This window comes from Cebidichthys violaceus, unplaced genomic scaffold, assembly GCF_023349555.1.
Source record: "Cebidichthys violaceus isolate CVI_PGR_0920_01 unplaced genomic scaffold, fCebVio1.0.p SCAF_1, whole genome shotgun sequence".
Classification (NCBI taxonomy): domain Eukaryota; kingdom Metazoa; phylum Chordata; class Actinopteri; order Perciformes; family Stichaeidae; genus Cebidichthys; species Cebidichthys violaceus.
This window is the reverse complement of record NW_027176262.1, coordinates 22,196,836-22,217,045: the sequence shown is the minus strand read 5'-3', so window position 1 is coordinate 22,217,045 and position 20,210 is coordinate 22,196,836. Positions and strand designations below refer to the sequence as shown.

General features: G+C 41.4%; 3 protein-coding genes across 3 annotated transcripts; 2 read left to right on the top strand and 1 right to left on the bottom strand.

Moving 5' to 3' along the window:
• The first annotated feature begins 3,572 nt into the window (after positions 1-3,572).
• On the top strand, positions 3,573-7,686 carry proca1 (protein interacting with cyclin A1). The gene is made up of 4 exons (XM_068715404.1): positions 3,573-4,376; positions 4,463-4,595; positions 5,477-5,611; positions 5,740-7,686. Exons 1-4 carry the CDS (start codon positions 3,848-3,850, stop codon positions 7,421-7,423), a joined length of 2,481 nt encoding a protein of 826 aa, XP_068571505.1. The 5' UTR covers positions 3,573-3,847; the 3' UTR covers positions 7,424-7,686.
• Positions 7,687-11,787: 4,101 nt separating this feature from the next.
• LOC137885555 (dehydrogenase/reductase SDR family member 11-like) lies at positions 11,788-14,868 on the bottom strand. Its single transcript, XM_068727883.1, has 7 exons — positions 14,600-14,868; positions 13,701-13,910; positions 13,089-13,183; positions 12,515-12,644; positions 12,214-12,306; positions 12,066-12,131; positions 11,788-11,973 (listed from the first exon to the last, which is right to left on the bottom strand). The coding sequence occupies exons 1-7, from the start codon at positions 14,729-14,731 to the stop codon at positions 11,932-11,934; spliced, it is 768 nt and encodes a 255-aa protein (XP_068583984.1). The 5' UTR covers positions 14,732-14,868; the 3' UTR covers positions 11,788-11,931.
• A 1,137-nt stretch (positions 14,869-16,005) lies between these two features.
• ca4b (carbonic anhydrase IV b) lies at positions 16,006-19,684 on the top strand. The gene is made up of 8 exons (XM_068727996.1): positions 16,006-16,131; positions 16,390-16,434; positions 16,534-16,698; positions 17,000-17,145; positions 17,243-17,335; positions 18,225-18,291; positions 18,535-18,698; positions 19,054-19,684. Exons 1-8 carry the CDS (start codon positions 16,071-16,073, stop codon positions 19,246-19,248), a joined length of 936 nt encoding a protein of 311 aa, XP_068584097.1. The 5' UTR covers positions 16,006-16,070; the 3' UTR covers positions 19,249-19,684.
• Positions 19,685-20,210: the final 526 nt, after the last annotated feature.

Here is a 20,210-nt window from a genome sequence, read left to right as displayed (position 1 = left end):
GCTTGCGATCATGTTCACAGCTGAAGCAACAAAAGCCGTTACCTTACAGTACATTTTCCAGTTCTCAGACTAGAAAGGTTGTTGTAGTTATTAAATAAACTGATCTGGAATTTCATCCCAGTCTTTTTCAACAGAGTTCAAGCTGAGCTAAGGACGGAGAGATCACTTTTCTGCCATCAACGACTTTCCCACAGTTTTTGTCTCATGTGTATCATGAGACAAAACAAATTAACTTAAAGTAAACTGGATGCACACCTGCATTTTTTTTTTTTTTACTTTTGCACATTGTTTGCACACCAACAACATTTACAAGGTAATAAAACTGAGTAGATATTCACATGTTGACAAGCCTGTGTGAGTGCCGTTTGAACTCATGCCGATGAGTTTATCTTGTATGGCCACCCGTGGGCAGTATAAACAAGCTGCAATCCAACACTGGCAGAGAATATTCAGACTTTTATGAGGAACTTTCAGTTTGTGTGGATTTTGGCGGTCCCTGTGGACAAAAGTGTTAATGTTTCCGAGCACCAGACATGTAAATCTGTCATTTTACTGCAGTAAGTTGTCTGGTTGTCTGCCTCACACAGTCCTGGTTCTGTTCCGTGCCTTCCTTCCCTCCAGCGGGCCCAGCAATATGGCCTGCAACGTGGTGACAATGTGACCTGTGGAGCAGCGAGGCAAAGCTCTGCTCCTGGTCGGAGGAGGAGCTGCTGCTGCTGCTACCGGTCGCATGTAACTTAAATTCATTTAGGCTAGTTTCAACAGAGTTTTAAGCGAGACTTTCCTGTTTTTAGCTGTGAAAAAAATGTTGGGGCAACAGCTACTTTGGATAGATGAAACACATTTACAATTTGACACAATGCCCTATTTTACATTTCCCCAAACAGTTTAATGTTGTGGCCATTTATCATACTGTTTTTCTAGTTATAACTCGCATCGCTTAGACCTGAACATATGCAGACGAGGCCATCCAGACTCATTTAAACCCAAATAAGATATGTTATCAAATCGAAAGTATTTTCATGTCTGACTTGCTGTAATGTCATCCTGATCTCACCACCTAACCCTAACACTACCAAAGCTGGGGCCCTGGCCTTGGTGGATGTCTCGGTGGACAAAGGAGGAGGAGGACATCTGCGAAGGGGGGACGGGACGGGACGGGGGGGGGGGGACGGACGAGATAATGTGCATATACTCTGTTAAACTATTCTCTGTTACCATCTGTGGGGAAAGAGCTCTATCCATCCAGTCTGTTCAATAAATATATTTTTGATATATGGGTTTTCTCATCACGGTTATTTCTCACAGGGAGGTTAAAAAGATTAATTTCCACCACATTGAACACCGGTGATAATGCTACTGGGCCCATACCTTTTCTCCTCAACTGCTATACTGCTCAATCCCTGGGTTGTATGCGCTGTCTGTTTGGGGAGCCATGTTTGCACAGTTTCACTGTGTTCTCCTGCTGCTTTCATGAGGCACCTCCTGGTAAAAAAATAAAGGTAAAAATGACTACAAAAAATGTGAGGATACAATTAGTAACAATAGAAGAACAAAAAGAGGAAGAGGGGTACCTAGCTTACATATATTTAGATTCAAAATAAGTTTTTGAGGAATTGTAGATGACTAATTTGTCGGCCCTCTCACTGTTTCAAAGTATAGTTTAATTTCATGCTTTAACTCGATCATGTTTAAAATAAATACTAAAGTCTGCCAACTAGCCAATGACGCAACCCAGTCGCCAGAAAAAGAATGTCGGCATTGAACGTTTCTGCAAACCACGGACATGTTGAATGTTTCTGAACCAAAAATATGTTTCATGAATATGTTTCATAACAGCCTTGTATTACACTTGTAGAAATACACAATGCCACGTGGTCGGCGTTGTGTAACGATTGGTCGGGTTGATAAAGTTAAAAAAAAAAATAGTTTGTGTTTAAAAAAATAACGTAAAAATGACACGCGTAACAAGCATACATAACAAGCATTAAGTCAATGCCACTTGCTCTGATTAATACTAACACATTCAACATATCGGTGGTTTGCAGAAACGTACAATGCCCCCCCCCCCCCCCAAACAAATTCTGACAACTAGGCTGAATGAGACAACAGTTTTTGGCAAACAACCATCAAAACTGGGCAAAAGGCAATCAGTTTTGAGCCTGGGCATTGTTGCTTTTCCCACAGTCGAGGCCCTTGACATTACGATATTGATGAGGTAACCGCATCATTCTCTCTTAACTTTGCATGAAGCATGTTGCCCCTGTAAACTCTGCATTCACATTATCATTACGGCACTGAGCTCACAGAAAAGCGTGTTTTTAGATGCTCACTCTTCAACTCATTCAAACTCATTCTGCAGCTGACTTGACTCAAAGGAGCGTTGAACCAGCGGGAATAAATACAATACATATTTTATTAAGTGTCACCTTTTTGTTTCACTGTGTTCTCCACATGAACTCCAAGTTATCAGCCTCATTTTTTCCCATTCCTCCCCTGCAGTGACCGCCCCCCCCCCCCCCCTCAAGATCTGGTCGAATGTTGCCTCTGGTGATTTTACATCATTTCTCTCCGCCTTCCAGCAATCCGATTTCAGTGCCTTGAGTAGGCTGGATCTCCGCCTCTAGAGCTCTGCGTAAGACCAGCCATGTGACAACACACTCGGCTGATTAGAAACCCAACCTGACAAGAGGTTTTTCTTTTCTTTGGGAACAGTCACTTGTTCAGAGATGCAGAGGAATTTGCTGTGTATCGTTTTCTGAACTCACACGTGATTTTACAGAGTAATGTCAAAGCTATTTCAAATGTAAGCCACCATAGGTCACACGCAGATCTACAAAACAAGCCATGCATGAAACATGTTTCCTGGTAATATAAAGTGCAGCAACACTGCAGCTGCTGATACATCATAATTTAATTAATTCATAAATGCTATCACTATTGAGTCATGCACATGCTATACCCACCCAAAACGATGCAATGGGTCAGATCCAGAATGCTGCATGTGCAAACAAATAATAGTTTTTAGTGATACATAACAACAAAGAAGATATGGGGGTAGAAGCAAAACGCAATATCACCAAGAGGCATTTGAAGTATTAATTCTGTTATATTTCGGCTGATAGCCAAATACTCAGGATACCGTGATACCACACGGCCAGTTGATGCCTCCGTTTTTTTAACGAGATCTGTTTGAATCCCACCATCAGCTGAGACTCTTACGAGCTGCTGAGGCCCCTCAGTCAGTGTGGTTTGCGTGCGACCGCGCCAACATTTCTCCACATTCCACAATGAAAGAGTTTTGTCCCTACATTGTGATTTAGGTCATCACCAATTCAGTGCCTGTTTTGTGGCATTTGAAAGATGTCCAATCTCCTGGGTTGGCACAATCACCCCATACCAGTTACCATGGAAAGCGGGGGTAAGCTAGAACCTCCTCCATGCGTGTTCCCAAAGTAAATCTCCACTTTCTGGGGGGTTGAGCTGAGGGGGTTGGGAGGTAACTCTCGGTCATGTCTCTGTGCAGTGAAAGGTGCTGGGGGTTCGTGCTCTGTACACACCCACAAATTAACCCTCTGCTACTGCGCGTTGAAATACAGTGGGGTAACATATTGTATCTACGCTCAGATCGTTTCAGCGCTCTGCGGCTGAGTAATAGATACTCTACCCAGGCTGGAAATCTAAAGAGGTTAATTCGGCTGACCCCTCCCAGCGTTGCCATTTCTCGTATTGATAATCACACCACTTGTGCTTCGCCTTAAAAGTGTGAAGGCAGTTCGGGAGCGCCGGAAAACCGCGAGGAGCTGTCTCCGTTACGCATGGTGCTGAAAGTGCCACTCGCCGCATCATGTGGTCGGTCTTCTTTGTCTTTCTGTCTTATCTTGACAGAAACTTCGTAAAGGGTGACCTCCTGAGTCGCGCTTTGGACGCAGAGAAGGAGAGCAAGGAGATGTTCTCCATGCTCAACGGCACCTTTTGCGCCAAAATGTCAACCGTGCGGGAGAGCTTCCTCTACCAGGTGTCAGACGGAGCCGAGGTGGTGCGATCCGTCGTCAGCCCCGCCGGGAGGCTTGGTAACTGTTCTGTCATAGCGAACCAGATGCAGGTGAAGTCGTTCATGCACGAGTGCAGGTTGGGACTGAAAGAAAACAGAGCCGGGCGGCAGCTGGAGACGCGCTTTGCGCGCATGGATGAAGCCAAGCTGATGTGCCGAGAGTTTAAAGAGCGGTCGGAGCGCAGAGGCAAGGTGAAGGGGGCCGGCAGTGATGACTCTGCGCGGCGGGACAAGGTTTTAAAAAGATCCAAGAGAGGCTTCACTTATCCTGGGACCCTGTGGTGTGGAGCTGGAAACATGGCTGATCATTATGGCCAGCTGGGTGGGTAGTATGACTACATCACATTCAAGCAAAGTAAGTTCATTGTACGAGGTGTAATAATAATAATTGTGACCTCCTTGTTGCAGGAGATTTTGCAGAGACCGACAGCTGCTGCCGTATCCACGACCACTGCCCTCAAGTCATCCACCCCTTCTCCTCTAACTATGGCCACACCAACTTCAAGTGGCACTCCATCTGTCATTGTGACTGCGATAATGCGTGAGTAAAACATAAGCTTTTAAGCCAATGTGCAACCACCGCAATGACACATTATGAAGGACAGCATGGGTAACAATGAAAACATAAAAATAAATAAATAAATAAAAAGAATCAGACTCTGGGGTTTTAAAATTACAATTAACATAAAGAACTGCTTAAGAATGAAATACAGACATCAGAAGTTAATAAATATGGTGAGACATTAAGTTCAGTGAACAGCTGTTTAATTCTTCTGACAAATATTGTTTTCTGAAATTCAGGTAAAATTTTGCATTATCACCTCAAGAGTTTAAAAAAGCATTATTCAATTCATGAAAGACTATAACTTTTTAAAATGAAGGCAGTGAATTCAAGCTGTACAGCTTTTAAGCATTTTTTTTTTTCTAGTTCACAATTTATTTAAATAACAAGGCAGTCATGAGGTCTCCATTCAAGGTCTTACTGTCAAACGTAATCACTGTTGTTTTAATGACAGGGAACTTCTGCTTACAACCAAAATAAAGCTGTGTGTTAAAATAAAGATATAAAGTTCAAATGTAAGACGGTATCAGGAGGACCGATTGACAAATGTGTTGCCATTGGTTGGACAATAATATCATAACAATACTGCAATGATCATAATTACGATGCTTGATTTGACACCTACAAATTAGTTTTATTCGTAAATGCAACATTTTTGGATAACTTTAAACCAAGTCTGGAACAGCTTGGGAGATACTGCATCATATCCCATGGATGATCTGCAGGAGAGGGATCGTAGCAACGAGCCAAACTAAGCTAAGATGTCTACGTCTTTTTGTGCAGTCACCCTGCTCCTATAGGTCAAACTGTGCTGCCGTCAGGAAGAGACACCTAGAGATGACTTTTTGTTCTCTCTTTAGGTTGAAAGGTTGCCTGAGGAAAGTCAACGACACCTCTTCCAGGGTAGTTGGTCAAGCGTTCTTCAACGTCATTGGTGTGCCTTGCTTTGAGCTTGCCTATGAAGATCAGTGTGCAGAGCGGCACTGGTACGGCATGTAAGTATCAGTGTACTCTGGTGTTAAAAAAACCCGACTAAAAAGTAGATTTGCAACATACGGAGCTGTATTACTTTCTGAATAATTCACTACACACACAAACCTCCCCTCCGTTTCTTCTCCTGTAGGTGTAAACGTTACGAGAAGTTTCCCATTGCTGTGCTGAAGGAGGCGGTCCCGTATGACTTTGGCGGTATCGACGTCATCGATGAGCTGACGGTGGCTCCTTCCAAGAACGAAGAGTCCAAGAAGGGCAAAGCAGAAGAGAAACCAGAGAGTACAACGCAGTCTACAATGTCAGGCCCTGAAGAGCCTTCTCTCAGAAACGTCGTCACCGCCGCCGAGGACTTCATCAAGGTCCTCGCTACCGTCTCCACCTCTCAAAGCTCCGCCACCGACTCCAATAAAGGCGAGACGCAGAGCGCTGAGAAGAAGAAGAGGAAGAACCCAGGGAAGAAGAAGAAAACCACCAAAAAGCAAAAAGGAAAGGGAAAGGGAAAGGGAAAGGGGAGGAAGAGGAAGCAGAAAGCAGAGGAAGGGGCTGCAGTTTCGCCCTCTGGCAGCAAAGCAGAAGAAGTCATCGCTCTAAGTAACTTCATCGGTGAGTCACACAAACACGAACAGTCGAGTAGAAACACAAACGGAGTCGATGACAGAGAATATAAGCTGGAGGGAAAAGACGAGCCCTTTAATGAAGTCATGAAAGACGAACCAGCAATAGATAACGACACCGTTTCCATTACGTCACCTGCAACAGTCCAGAAGAAACCGGTGGAGTCCACCGAAGGAATCACTCAGTCTCTGTTAACAACTACGACAACTGCCGGTCCACGCGAAGGACACACCAGAAGGCTCGGAAAGGGAAGGCGAAAGAAGAGCAAGAAAATCTCTCTTCCTCCCCCTGCAGAGATTGAAACGAACACAACAGACCACTTAAGAGCCGTTTCTGCCCCCACCATCATCACCAAAACCCCAACGGCACAGCCTGAGCAACAAAGCTCTGTTGTCAGCACTGCCAGTACCCCCATTATAATCCCCAAAGTCAAAAGGAATAGGTCAAAGGAGAGAGGACACAGAGAGGGGAGGAAAAAAAGGAGGAAGCTCAGCTCGGCTTCTTCCATTGTGGCCGCTGCCCATGAAAATTCCTCCGTGGACAGTATGAAAGTGATCCCTCTCACCGGGGCTCCCACCAGACCATCGGCGCCCATCACAGAGCAGAAGCTTTCACACAGGATGGACGTTGACAGAAGTAAGAAGACCGACAACGGTACGGCTCTGAACTTTAGTGTTTCGAAAAGGCAAAAGCCGAAAGGATCGAGAAGCAGAAAGAGGAAAACAGTTTTGCCTCTTCTGAGTGAAAATCCACTTTTTCTCAACGGCTCTGAAAATGCGATTCCTATTCTTACGAGTCAAGAGAAGAGCGACGCACTGAACAGCCCCGCGACCACCTCTGTGGGAGAAACTGAATGGAGGCTTTTTACAGCCATCACAGCAGCACCTTCCATCATTACAAAACGACACAGGCAGACAATCAGACAGCAGAGAAAACAAGGAAGGAAAGCCACGGCCGCTTCTCTCAAACACGAAGCTTCTAGCCCCAAACAAACCGAACAAACACCAATGACTTTCACATCCACGCCACCCAAAGTCGCCACCACTGAAGAGCTCAATCTACAGATCAATGAAAAGCCGCGCGTGACCACCTCAGCAACTCCCGTCATGAGTCCCATTCAGCTATCAATTGAGAGAGCAAAAGCACAGTTCACCAGGAAGAAGAGGAGGAAAGCGGCACTGTCCGCTAGACAGCAGTGAGCCGCGTGGTGCAACAGGATAGGCTGAAAGAAAACGTAGCTGGCTAGGCTAGCTCCTGTCAATCAGATAACATCAACATAGTTACGGCATAATCGTTCCTGCTTCAGCATTTAAAATCACAGAAATGGAAAGAAATCACGTTTGATTGTAATGTGAGAATCGTGTCTTGTCATCCTTTTTTCTGCATGTCTATAATAAAATTGATGAATTATTAGCCTGTGTGAATGTATCTGCCAGTGCTTGTGTTTATATCTAGTGATGGAATAAACAAAATGAACAAAAGTAGCATGTTTTTTTTTCATTCTATCTGAGAGTTAGACGAGTAGATCGTTACAACTTTTGTACAAACACCAGAAAACAGCAAGATGTTTTTTTTACATGTTTAGTTTTTGCAGGAAGACAAACTAGATCTGACATGTTGATAAGTGAGCTTTAGAGGTGTTGATGAGTGGATTTATTTACCTTAGGCACAAAGAAAGGCTAGCTAAGCTAATGGCAGCTCGCTGTAGCTTCATATTTACCATATAGACGCGACAGTGGGATCAATCTTTAGATGTAACTCTGCAAGAGAGGGAATAACTATTTCCCACAATGTCAATCAAATGCTTTAAACGTTGTAGACATTTGTAATTACTCAAATATCAAATGTGACAATATTATGAGCAGAAAGAAAGCTAGCTAGATAAATAGAAAACTCCAAATTATCTTTTGGAAATAATTTGGTGTGCACATTCTCCTGTTATCTCAGCTGGAAATATTTAATCAAAGCTGGAAAAATTGGAAATCTAAAACTCAAGAGGCTTTACTCCAACCTGCTTAAACTGATATTAATTTTTGTGAGCGTTTCTTTCCATACCGCACGCTCAGATACCATGCCTAGAAAGACCTGTGAGTTCATGCACTGTGCTCTTTTGTTTAAAGGGGATTTTGTTCCTGGAGTTGCCCCCCCCCCCCCACCTCCCCTCCCTCCCGTTTGGTTTAAGGCACGCTCACATTCTCCACACAGATTAGGTGCTCACTTTGCACTTTATCTGAAATCCGTCCAGGTCAGCTGATTCTCACATGCTTGTGTAAAACAAAAATGCATGTGCTTTAAAAAGGCTGAGATGTGCCGATTAGATCTCCGTCACATCGGACACAAAGTCAAACGCACCGCCGAGGAAACGTTCTCACATGTATTTTACAGCATCAGAATTCCCTCTGTGAATCTTGCAAACAGTGGGAAACGAAGTAACAATGCAGACTTTCATGATACAGCTTGAGATTTTTTTGGAAGACACCCAAGCATTCAAAAAGGAGCTTGGCATTCAGACACAACCATAAGCTGAAATGGCAGAGCGACTAACACAGATGGATCTGTGATAAGACCTTGTTCACAAGGAGGGGAGGAAAAAGTGGAAGGAATTTTCCATTTCATCAGCAAGATTAATACATTGTGGGATCATGTTTATGCTTCATTGTACGCAACTTGAATTTACATGAAAGATAAAAACCCTGAACGAATGTGTTATAAAACTGTTGATTATAGCTGCTTTAACGGTCTGAGATGGACAGCTTGTTTAGTGACTGAACAATAGGAGATCTGAGGCCCTGAGCGGCACTGAAAACATGCCAGCACAGTGTAATGTGGACTTTGTGCCACTAAAGAAACCTAGCAGCAGCCTTTTAGACGAGTTGCAGAGGGAAACATTAGATACCTTTCTACATCGTGGAGCAAAAGATAAGAGTTGAGCTAAAATCGTACTTAAAAAGCAGTTATTTCACAGCAGTCTTTCTATGAAGTAACTAACTGTGACTGTGGGTTGAAGGTGTGCAGCAGTGGGGGCGTTGATGTCCAGTACGAGTATCTTAAGTGTCATACTGAGAGTAGCAACCAGCGTCGGCGCACAGAACAGAAAAAAACCCCCACAGAAAGTGAAATCATTGAGCTCCGCAGCAAAACACGTCCTGAACCGATGTGACAGCAGCTGAGCCGATGCCTCCTTCACAGCGCATTGGTTGGACGCCCAGCGTCCAGAGGTCTCATTAGGGCTTTGACCCCATCCCGTTACTGCGGAGATGGCTTTTGAAACATATGGTCAGGCAGGAACAACACACACAAAGGGATATACAATCCATAGCGTGGGCGATAATGAGAGTAAAGCTGGCTCTGCGGCATCCCATTAGGTGAAGAATCCAATAATCCATTATATTCACCGACACGGAGGAGGATTTATTGATTGAGAGAAACTAACCTGTCGTGGTTAGATCGGCTGGTGCGGCACTGATGGATGAAGAAGAGGCGTGTTGTGCTTCCGCGCAGGTGATCCAATTTGACCGCTCACCAAACACAGACAGTCCTGCCTCCTGCAATTGGACTACATAGGCTGTACAGAACAGTCACAAACAGACAATAGAAAGCATTTGAATGAATGTGTCAATCAAAAGGTGAGCTACATATTTAAAGAATGAGAAGAAATCACCCCAAAGCACACAAAAAAAAAAAAGAATCATAATATATGAAATCATTGAGGGATCTCACGCAAAAGTAGAACATAAAGTACATTTCCAAAACTTGACAATTCTAGACAGAAACGTATCGCTTCTTTTTTCTGCTTCTATAACAAATCTTTCTTTTATTTTTAGCTGGTGATGTTGGCAAAGACTAGCTCACATTTCTCTGACACACATTTTCTGTTTGGGTGCGCAACGCTTCAGCCTGGTCACGAAATAGCGAGCCAAGTGTTTGGCCAACATTTGTGTACACATACAACCGTAGGCTCTGTATAAATGGATGTTCATTAACATCAAAAAGACAGTGGGTGGTGGTGGTGGTGGTGGTTGGCGGTCCCCAGCTACTGTTGGCTTCCCTCCGGACTGGAAGCTGAGCAGGAACCTCCCTGGCAGCTCTCTACAGGCAGACATATGGAAAGTGATGAAAGGTTTCTCTTTCAGCAGGACAGACGGGAGATATTTCAGTGTGAACCAAAGCGACGCTGCTAACAGAGCTAAAAATGAATATAATCACATTTACTGTGAACAAATTCTTGCATCTTCTCATCCCGTCATCTTCTCTTTTTTTTTTTTGTCTGTTTGTATTGTGGATGAAGAGGCTGAACGCTCTCCTGTCTCAGACTGACGAAATAAAGAAACATTTAAGCAACAACAAAAGATCTGGCCAAAGAATATGTGGCATGCATTATCCGATAAGAATAATAAGGAATGATGCTGTATTGTTTCTTCCTTCACAATATGTTGGACTGCTCTTACCGTCTTTCTTCAGAGGACACATATAACCAGTGTGTGTTCTCCTTAAATGCATTCAAATAAAGCAACAAAGGACGACAAGAGACTGTTTTTCATCCACTTGCACTCGCTTTTCATGTTCAATCTCAGCATAGGAGTCTTTTTTTTCCACATTCAAATGTGTCTCTTTTGTGAAATTGTATGTTTGTAAGAGTGCTTACCGTGAGGTCAGCATTTAGGAGGCGCATCATATTATTGTGTCTTGTGGCCTCTAGTGGACAAAACCTGAAGGGATGTTTATCACCATGTAAATCCATACTCTTACTGTCTGTCTATAACGATTGTATTATTTGGTTTAACTTACTCTTTTTTTTTTTAAATGCTGTAGGAGAAATGACATGCTGCACTGCAAGGCAGTGTTACAATAACTCAATATATTTTTCTCATTTAGGTTAAACTTACAAGCAGCCCCTTTTTGTCGTCCTGTTCAGTGAAAGATGTTGTCTATGTTCATTAAATCAGTAAAGTCTGCAGATTGTTATTAAGTAACTTTAAGGCATCGCCATCTGCCTCCTGTCTCCCATAATTGTATTATAATGTTCTCGCTCCCAACAACTATCTTCATGAAAAATCCTCGTCAGTCAAATCCTGGATCCAGTTCCAGGTCTTTGTGTCGTGTGTTTCTTACAACTTTAAAAAAAAGAAATAATAATTTCAGGATATTTTTCCAAACAATTTTTTTTAAAAATAATAATAACAATTTGATTTTAATGATAATCTTTTAGACGTTTCACAATTTCCTGTCTGTTATATTACACAGTATTGCATTATTATTATTTTTTTATATTTTAGATATTATATATTTTATATTAAAAATCTTTCTGATACTTTACTAACATTTGTTGGATATTTTGCTCTTTTTGTATTTTACTGATTTTTTTAATACATTTTAAGATAAAATAATATTTAAAAAAAATATTTTTATATTCCTAACATTTGTGTATTTTTTAGGTTTATATTTCATCATGCATTTGACAAAAACATTTTGACAACAATTTAATGCCCTTGTTTGTGGCTATTGACGCATCCCCAAGCTACAAATAATGTCCTTCTGTATGATAATAAAGTTGTGCAGCAAATTTCATATTCAAAATCAGACATTTTATTCTACAAGTGAAAAATCACAGTACACATGTTTAAAGTTATTCCATGATCAGATACACTAATTGTCTTCAACCAGTCAATGTGTCGGTTCACCGAATCAGCCGTCACATGGTGCAGCACTACAACACCTGCTCCACAGGTCGCATCTGAACGTCTCCGATCTGAGAGAAACAGCGTGAACGTTATCTCATTATGGGTAAACTGTGTGTGGTGATATAGAAAGCACTAAAAATATGTAACTGAAATCACATACCTGCACATGGGGAGGTGCACTGAGGACATACGTGACAGAATTTGCGATATCTACTGCTTCCAAGGGCTGCAAGAGAAGTGAACAGTGAAACAATATGCTCAGAATTATATCACGAATACTCTAGGGAATGTAGGAATGATACCTTTACCTTAAATCTAGAGTATGACTCAGCAGCTTTATCCGGATTATCTTTGTACAACCGCGAAAAGAAGTCTGTCTCCACTACACCGGGAGAAATGCACTGCAACAAGAGAAGTGTCGGGCAAGTTACTCAGAAAGCCTAAGAACTTACCTTCTACATATTACTTCTTTAAAAAGTATTCATATCAATTTACTTATTACTTGCTATCAAAAGCTATTAGTCACGTTAAAAGCGTACAACAGACTCTTCGCATCTTTGAGACCATCTCAACAGTCCTTCTTGTCGAGTATAAAGTAGGAGCTCTCACTGTGGCTCTGATGTGGGCGTTGGCCTCGCGCAGCTCCTGTCTCAGGCACTCCGTCAGGGCCGTCACAGCGTACTTGGTGGAGCTGTAGAAATGTCCATCAGCACCGCGAGCTACGCGGTGTCCACTCATGCTGCAGCGGAAGAAGATAGTAGAAGTCGTAGGAACAATTATTAACCATCGTGAATATTCGTGAAGATGCAAATGAGCTTTTTGCTTTTGCACAGAATGAAAGTGAGCAAGAGGCAAAAGTTAAGTTTGAACACGTGCGACCGTGCCTTTAGGCTTCAGGACAACTTGACTCACTAATTTCAGACATTTTACAGACTTAAAACGATTAATGGAGACAAATATTCTGCAGATTTATCGATAATGAAAATAATTCTGTCTGCGGCCCTAGTCGGTCGATAAATGGCCGATTGATTATTTTTACCGCCTACATTTTGTAATGCGATAACAAAATCCTCAGATCTGTTGATCGTCGTAGTTGAAATTTCAATGGTGATGATATTATTTAAAGTAACAAAGAAAGGAAGTGATATTAAAAATCAACAGAACTGTACTTCACAAGCTGTACCTGTTTATGTTTATGATGTGCCCATCGTCAACATCTCTCTCCTTCATTGACCGATACGCTTCACGGGTGCAAATACACAACGCCAGAACGTTCACCTGCAAGAAAAAAGTAAAAGATATTACCTTCCCGATTATGGCGTCCAATCGAACAAAAACTGCTGACATCAGCGCCCCAGAGGTAACAGAATTTTCCTTCATACATGGAAAGGTAACTTAACCATTGATTCGTATGTACAAAGAAATTGCATTTTAGGTACGAGTCAAACGCAGGAGACATTTTCCTACTTTTAGTTGATACTGGACTTGCTGTGTGTTCTCGTTGTGTGGCGTTTGTTTTGTCTCGAGGTTTATGCATCCGATAAACTGAAGATTCACTGATCTGGAATAACGTCATGTTTCACCATTTCTGACTCGTCATAGTAGCAAAAAGCCCAGGTGTCACCAACGAAATGAAATGATGGGTCCCATGCTGTTCGAGTGTCTCACTAAGCCTAAACAGTGCGACAGTGAGACAGCATGCGCAACAACAGGACCCGGAAACAAATGCAGCTAAAACAGCAGGAGTAGTGTGAACACATCTATTTAATTATAAGAAAAACATTTGCATTCTTACATCCAGCATGTTCTTCCAGCCGCTGGTTTTTCCATTTAACAGAGACTCTGGATGACCCAAGCCAGCGTTGTTGATGCACACATCCACTCCTCTGTGCTGCTCTTTGATGGCGGCAAACATGGACACGATCTCCTCCTCGTTGGTCAAGTCACACTTGAAAGGCACCAGGACGCCACTGTGGGCCGCACTTTGACACTCAGCTGCCAGTTTCTGAAATCAAGATGAAAAAGGTGTCAGACAATCAACTTTGTGATCGACTCTTTTTTTCCCCCCCAGTTGTTCACACAGGCCACCCGTCCGTCAATCGTTGGTTTTATTCTGTAATGTTCAAAAATTATTGTAAATTGGTAGATTAGGGTTCAGCTGAGGTGAAGACTTACCTAAACATGAGGCACTCATTCAAGGTATGGTGTGTTGTGTGTGGAATGGCTCCTGTCTCTTTTCTTTTATTAAATAAAACTAGATATAAAACACTGAAGGAAAGCCTGTATTAAATTGTCTATATTGATTCATGGATGATGTATTACCTTCTTATAGTCATAATGAGTAACAGGAGAGTTTAACTATAGTGTTTATGGGAGTTTATTTGTACAGGAAAACCCAAGAGACCAATGTCCGACACGACAGATACAAAAACAGCCTACAGAAACGCTTTTATCAGCCAATATCTGGTGTTAAGTTACTGCGAGAAAGACATTGACTACATTGTCACTTATTTACATACATTCACTTTCACTTAACGTTATCTCTGCTGGGTTTCATCAACTACGTTTAATTGATTTAGCGCCTCTAATAGTGTCACGTGGGTTTGTACTTCTTACCTCGCGTGAACTGTTACTCGCATGAAACAAATCCCTCCCAAAAACGTGCAGAAGTTAACTTTAAAGTTCAGAGCAAACCTGAATCTTTTCGACGTCCCTGGCACAGCCCACCACCTTCATACCGCAGCGGACCAACTCCTCCGCTACGGCCGCGCCAATCCCGACCGACGCTCCGGTCACCAGAGCCACTCTGCCCCTCCAGCGGTCCATCGCAGCCGGGGCACCGATAACCTCCTTAAAATACGAATCGCTCTCAATAATAATAAGGAGAGTGACACAAACTTTGTCAGAAGAGGTGGAGGCAACCCACAGCTCCTACTGTCTGCTCTTGAACGCACCGCAGAGAAAGTAGTTCTCGCTCTCCGTCTACGTCACTGTGCTGCGTTCATTAAACGCGCTAACTGTGGGAGTTCTCACTACGCAGGTGGTGCCGAGTGCTTTTGTCACGCAGTTCAAATTGTTGCATTGTGATGGAAATAATTTTGAGCGGCTCCATACACTAAAATACTACGTTTCAAGTGAAACAATTGCTACAATGTCCACAATAAGACAATCATTATTAAAACAGTTGTATAAACGCATCTTACATCCCTTACAGTTCAAAGAGAGTTCATCACATACTGTCAATATGTGACCATACAATTAGCCCAAAAGACGAAGATGCGTTCTGCAGTTGATGTTATGAGGAGTCAGTTAAACCAAGTGTAAATGTTGTGAAACTGGTTATTACACTGACGAATATGATGTATATTATTGTATATAGTATATGATATAAGTATTGCTTTGAGCAGTATGCGGTCATATACGTGCTGATGGTAGTACCAGCGTATGAAAGAGCAGAATAATATAAGTAATTATATAGAGGTACAGAGAACACATTGCAAGACAGGTTGAAATCTGATAAAACATATATTGAATGACGAGGGAGCCAACAGGAGCCTAAAGCAGAGGTCCGGTCAGCTGCCCGAAAGTCCTGCTGCCACCTACGGGCGTTGATGGGTATTGCACCAATATAACAAATCTACAAAGACTGAGTTTATGTCCCTCAGACATGAAGTAAATCATCAGCAATAGATTGCATGTAATCATCGTTCCTTGAAGGAAATAAAGCACGTGACCACACCTTTTATGTGTGTCACAGCAGTAACACATCACTGTAGTAGTTGTAGATTCATTGTCTGTCATTTCGTGATAACTCCTCATAGAACATAAATAAGTTATCCTGAATAAGTTATATATGATCAGTTGGAGATTTTTCCATCAACCAAATCTAAACTGGTCTTGAACATCTTCAAGCTGTGAGTTTTCAGGCCAATTCTTGTTGATAAGGGTCCATATATTATCTGGTGAATATCAGTCTGAAGATATCAGTGCTCAGAAGTCATAAATCTAACGGGTGTGGTGTGATCAGGTGATCATCTATCAATCACCTGATTGATAGGTGAGGCTAACTGTCTGATAACAGGCTGGTTGAACTCTGCTTCTGGCCTCATCTTCCAAAACGATTATTTCAAAGCAGGCAGACTCAGACAGATACAGTACATTCACAATGCTGTTAGCACCAGTTTTATTTTTGCTTGCATCTTCCATGAGGATTGTCTCAGGGGCAGGTAGGTTCTCAAAGAAATGAAATCTAATTCATTGATTAAATGTATTCAGTCTTAGGCATTTTTCATTTTTCTTGTTTTCTTTTGAAGAAATTGATGACATAAAGTATTGTTCAATTAACCGCAAACGTGTTTGGGCTTATTCATCACAAAGAAGAAATTAAAAATATGTATTTATATTTGTTTCAGCTGGAGGCTTGTATTAGTTCTTGCTGTTTTATCATTTCTATGCAATGACTAAATTCAAACATTTTCTTGTAGATTGGTGCTACCAATCCCAAGTTACATGCAATCACACCTGCACAGGTAAACCTCAGGACAAACCATTTACAGTTTAAATACAATTTTAAAATATAGAAATAGTGCAGTTTCTTTTCTTTTTTTTTCACCCACCTGCCTTCACAGGTCCGGAGGCATGGGGAGTGGTTTCACAGGACTGCAGTGGCAAATCTCAGTCTCCAGTTAACATTGTTACAAGGAGAATGCTACTAGATAAACGCCTCACTCCTTTTCACTTCACTGGCTATCAAGAGGCTTTTCATGGTCGCCTCATAAACACCGGTCACAGTGGTACGTCTTTGTGATAATTGCAGTTTTATTTGAGGAAGAAGATTTGGTAAAAAAAAAAGATGACAATGAATTATTTTAAATCAGCTTGACTAAAGTAAACCGTCTGTGAAATAGTCACAAGGTAAACCACTGAGATGGTCGTATGTAACAAAGCCTACACTTAAATCTGAAAATGCTGCAAAACATTGATGATCTTTTTAACGTTTGCACTGTAGCCATATCTAAAAAAGGCTCTATGTAATCATCACCAGAAGGGTCTTTTCTGCCTGAATTTTGAAAGTTGACTTGAGTCCTTTTCCAGTTCAACTGGATTTACCCTCTGGTATGAGGATCACAGGAGGAAATCTGGCTGAACCATATAAAGCAGTTCAACTTCACCTGCACTGGGGCAAAGATGGAGGACCTGGGTCCGAACACACGGTTGATGGAGAACAATTTCCAGTGGAGGTAAGAAACATGGGTATGGAAGTGTGCCATAATTAAAGCCACTTTGTGTACTGCATTCAAATACATGAAATACTAAATCATTTTTTGCCATCTACAGATGCATATAGTCCACATAAAAGAAGAGTACGACTCTTTATCCCAGGCTCTAAGTGACCACACAGGCGTGGCTGTTCTTGGCGTCTTCTTTGAGGTGATGTCATTTGATTATCATATACATAGAGATCTGCTTAAAATGTATCTGCTTAAAAAGAGTTTGATATAACTAAGATGACCAATTTGGTGCCCAAGGAAAGATTTTAGCCGGTGTCTCTGGCATTGCAGCCAATTCCACCACCAATCATTGTGTTCACACACTCCACAGAGACGGCTAAGCTTTGACTTTATATGCAGATCACATATAGACGAAAAAACTCCATCAGCTATTTAGTGATGCCTCGGCATGATGCTGCAGGCAACGGAGAAAAAAGGCCCTGTTTATTAGTTGTATTGCTGTGGGCTTTAAGAAATAATAATATTAAAATAGTATTAGAAAAAAATAGTAACAGTTAGGATTTTCAAATCTATTTTTCAAAATAGATTTGAAAATCCATCTTTCAAAATGTTGTCAAAGCGGGCCATCGGTTTAATAATTGCAAATATATACGGTCATTTCCAGGTTAGATCCCAAAGTATGTGAGTTAGTCATTTTTCTGTTTTACTTGATCAGCTGGCATCAATATTTTTGTCACAAAGCTTAACCATAACTGGGATGGAAGAAGAGGACTTATTACTTGTGAATGAAAGATGAAGGATTGTATTGATATAATGGTTGCAAAGATAGTAAAATAAATGTAACCCCCAATACAGAAAAAAAAGTATAAATGGTCCAAAAATCGTGCTTTGAGGTACAACGAAGTTAAGCACAAGGAACTTAGAGAGAAACAGTCGCTAGGACTCTTTTAATGTTGTGATAATTAAGAAAAAAAGATGTCAAAACCTTTGTAGGTCAAAAGCACCAGGGTCTGTTTGAACCAATCCTTCTACAGTATGTTTTCCCAACTTTTACAAAAATGCCAACTTGAACATTTTATTCTTTTCAGAAGTCCAAGTCTGCAAATAAGAAATTTGATCCACTTCTTAATGCTCTGAAATACATCACACAACCTAGTAAGTCATATCTGCTGACATGGAAAGATAAGATCATTTTGCATCATTACCTTCTTCCTAAATGTGCTGCTGATTGTTCCGGTGTTAGGCTAAAGTACAATTGTCAAGAGATAACAGTCATAAAACACCTTTTTAACACCTCAATAATAAATAGATGAACAATCAAGTTGTCACTTTGAACCTCTTTATGGTGTAATAAGACGTTTCTGGTTAACTTATCTTGTTAATATTTTATAAAACCAGCCAACAGTACGATTCTGAAGGGCGTGTCCCTGGAAATGTTCATACCTCCTGAGAAGAATAGGACCAAGTATTTTCGCTACGACGGCTCCCTCACCACACCCCAATGCGCTGAAGCTGTCATCTGGAGCTTGTTTGAAAACACAATTCCTCTAAGCAGTAAGCAGGTAATTATTTTCACAATAATCTAAAAATGAAATCAATGCATCAGGCTGTGATTAAGATATGCTCTCATGCTTAGTTTAATCGTTCTGCCAGAAAAGTGGAAACATCAGGAAAAGCTTATCTTATGCTCTGCAAGTTTAACCCAATACCCTAGGAGACATCACATGCTGTGGTGTTCAATTAGGGAAAGGGATCAGGGATAAACCATGAAATAGGATGGATCATACAATAGATGTATTTGTGTGTTTGTGTGTGTGTGTGTGTGTGTGTGTGTGTGTGTGTGGCCTCCCTCTTCTACCACTGTATTAGAAAGTAATGTTACTTTTTCACCTGTCTGTTGTGATTTTTTTATTACAGCTCGCTGAATTCGCCCAGCTTCAGTTTTCTAATGGACAGCAGATGGTCCAAACCTACAGACCCGTGCAGCCCCTGAATGAACGGCAGGTGTATTACTCCGGAGGCCATCTTGCTCAGTTTAACAATGTGTTACTCATCACGTCAGTGCTGGTATCCAATCTCCCTCTGTTTCATTTACCACACCTTTATAAATAAATCCTGCTCTATATATCCACTGATGATTGTCAAATAAAATAAATATAATGTAGTGTATATATATATATATATATATATATATATATATAAATCAAACTAATGCGTGAATTAACTGTACGTAATGTGTGTGATTTTGTTGTTGTAAAGACAAAGCATGCGTCATTAGCATTTTAAAATATGAATTGTATTTTTAAGTTGTAGATTTTGACGCTTCAAAATGTATGTATTTTCTATTTCTGCAACGAACTGCGCTGAAGTTTGCTGACAGTAGTGATCCAATCCTGATGACTGTGATGTATTTTACACCGTCATCAGTCAGAGCGTCACCTCCCCTAACATCCACCACGCGGCAGCACCAAACCAGTCTGAATGACTCCGGTCACTGTGAATGTATTCAACTCTGGGTCGCACACAGAATAAAAAAAAAGTGCATGAATATCCTCAAATATTGCATTTCTATGTTTAGCAGTCCACGGTGTGACTTGCTAACGAACCCACAGCCATGATGTCATGAGATAAAAGTTTGACTGGACAGAAACAGGAACGGTGGCCTTTTTTTGTGGTGTGTGTGTGTGTGTGTGTGTGTGTGTGTGTGTGTGTGTGTGTGTGTAAGCGCATACATTTGATAGACTCATTGTAGCTGTTCAAACATATTAATGCTCTAAATTGTATTTCTTTAATTGCAATACACAAATAACTTAAACTGCAGCAACCCTTTTACAGGATATGTACATTTACAGCTCCCCTTGTAGACAGCAGAAGAAGATTAGCTCCCTGTCTGAGATCACTCAGCAAAGGTAAAACATAATTCAATCAGTCCTAATCAGTGACCAGGAAGGATAATACCCACTGGGGTCATTAGATGATGCACTTGTTTTTGGCACCCTGACTATCTACAGTACACCACTAAACGTACTTGAGGAGATCACTTTGGATATAATCCCATGTTGCGCAGGAATAGA

Bases quoted from the DNA above. Each gene is read 5' to 3' on its own strand.
- proca1 (XM_068715404.1), top strand. From the start codon at position 3,848: ATGTGGTCGGTCTTCTTTGTCTTTCTGTCTTATCTTGACAGAAACTTC. The intron at 4,377-4,462 runs GTGGGTAGTATG...TCCTTGTTGCAG, and splicing joins TGATCATTATGGCCAGCTGG to GAGATTTTGCAGAGACCGAC. The intron at 4,596-5,476 runs GTGAGTAAAACA...TTCTCTCTTTAG, and splicing joins CATTGTGACTGCGATAATGC to GTTGAAAGGTTGCCTGAGGA.
- LOC137885555 (XM_068727883.1), bottom strand. From the start codon at position 14,731: ATGGACCGCTGGAGGGGCAGAGTGGCTCTGGTGACCGGAGCGTCGGTC. The intron at 13,184-13,700 runs GTAAGAATGCAA...TTTTTCTTGCAG, and splicing joins GCTGGAAGAACATGCTGGAT to GTGAACGTTCTGGCGTTGTG. The intron at 12,132-12,213 runs GTAAAGGTATCA...CTTCTCTTGCAG, and splicing joins AGTCATACTCTAGATTTAAG to CCCTTGGAAGCAGTAGATAT.
- ca4b (XM_068727996.1), top strand. From the start codon at position 16,071: ATGCTGTTAGCACCAGTTTTATTTTTGCTTGCATCTTCCATGAGGATT. The intron at 17,146-17,242 runs GTAAGAAACATG...TGCCATCTACAG, and splicing joins GAGAACAATTTCCAGTGGAG to ATGCATATAGTCCACATAAA. The intron at 17,336-18,224 runs GTGATGTCATTT...TATTCTTTTCAG, and splicing joins TTCTTGGCGTCTTCTTTGAG to AAGTCCAAGTCTGCAAATAA.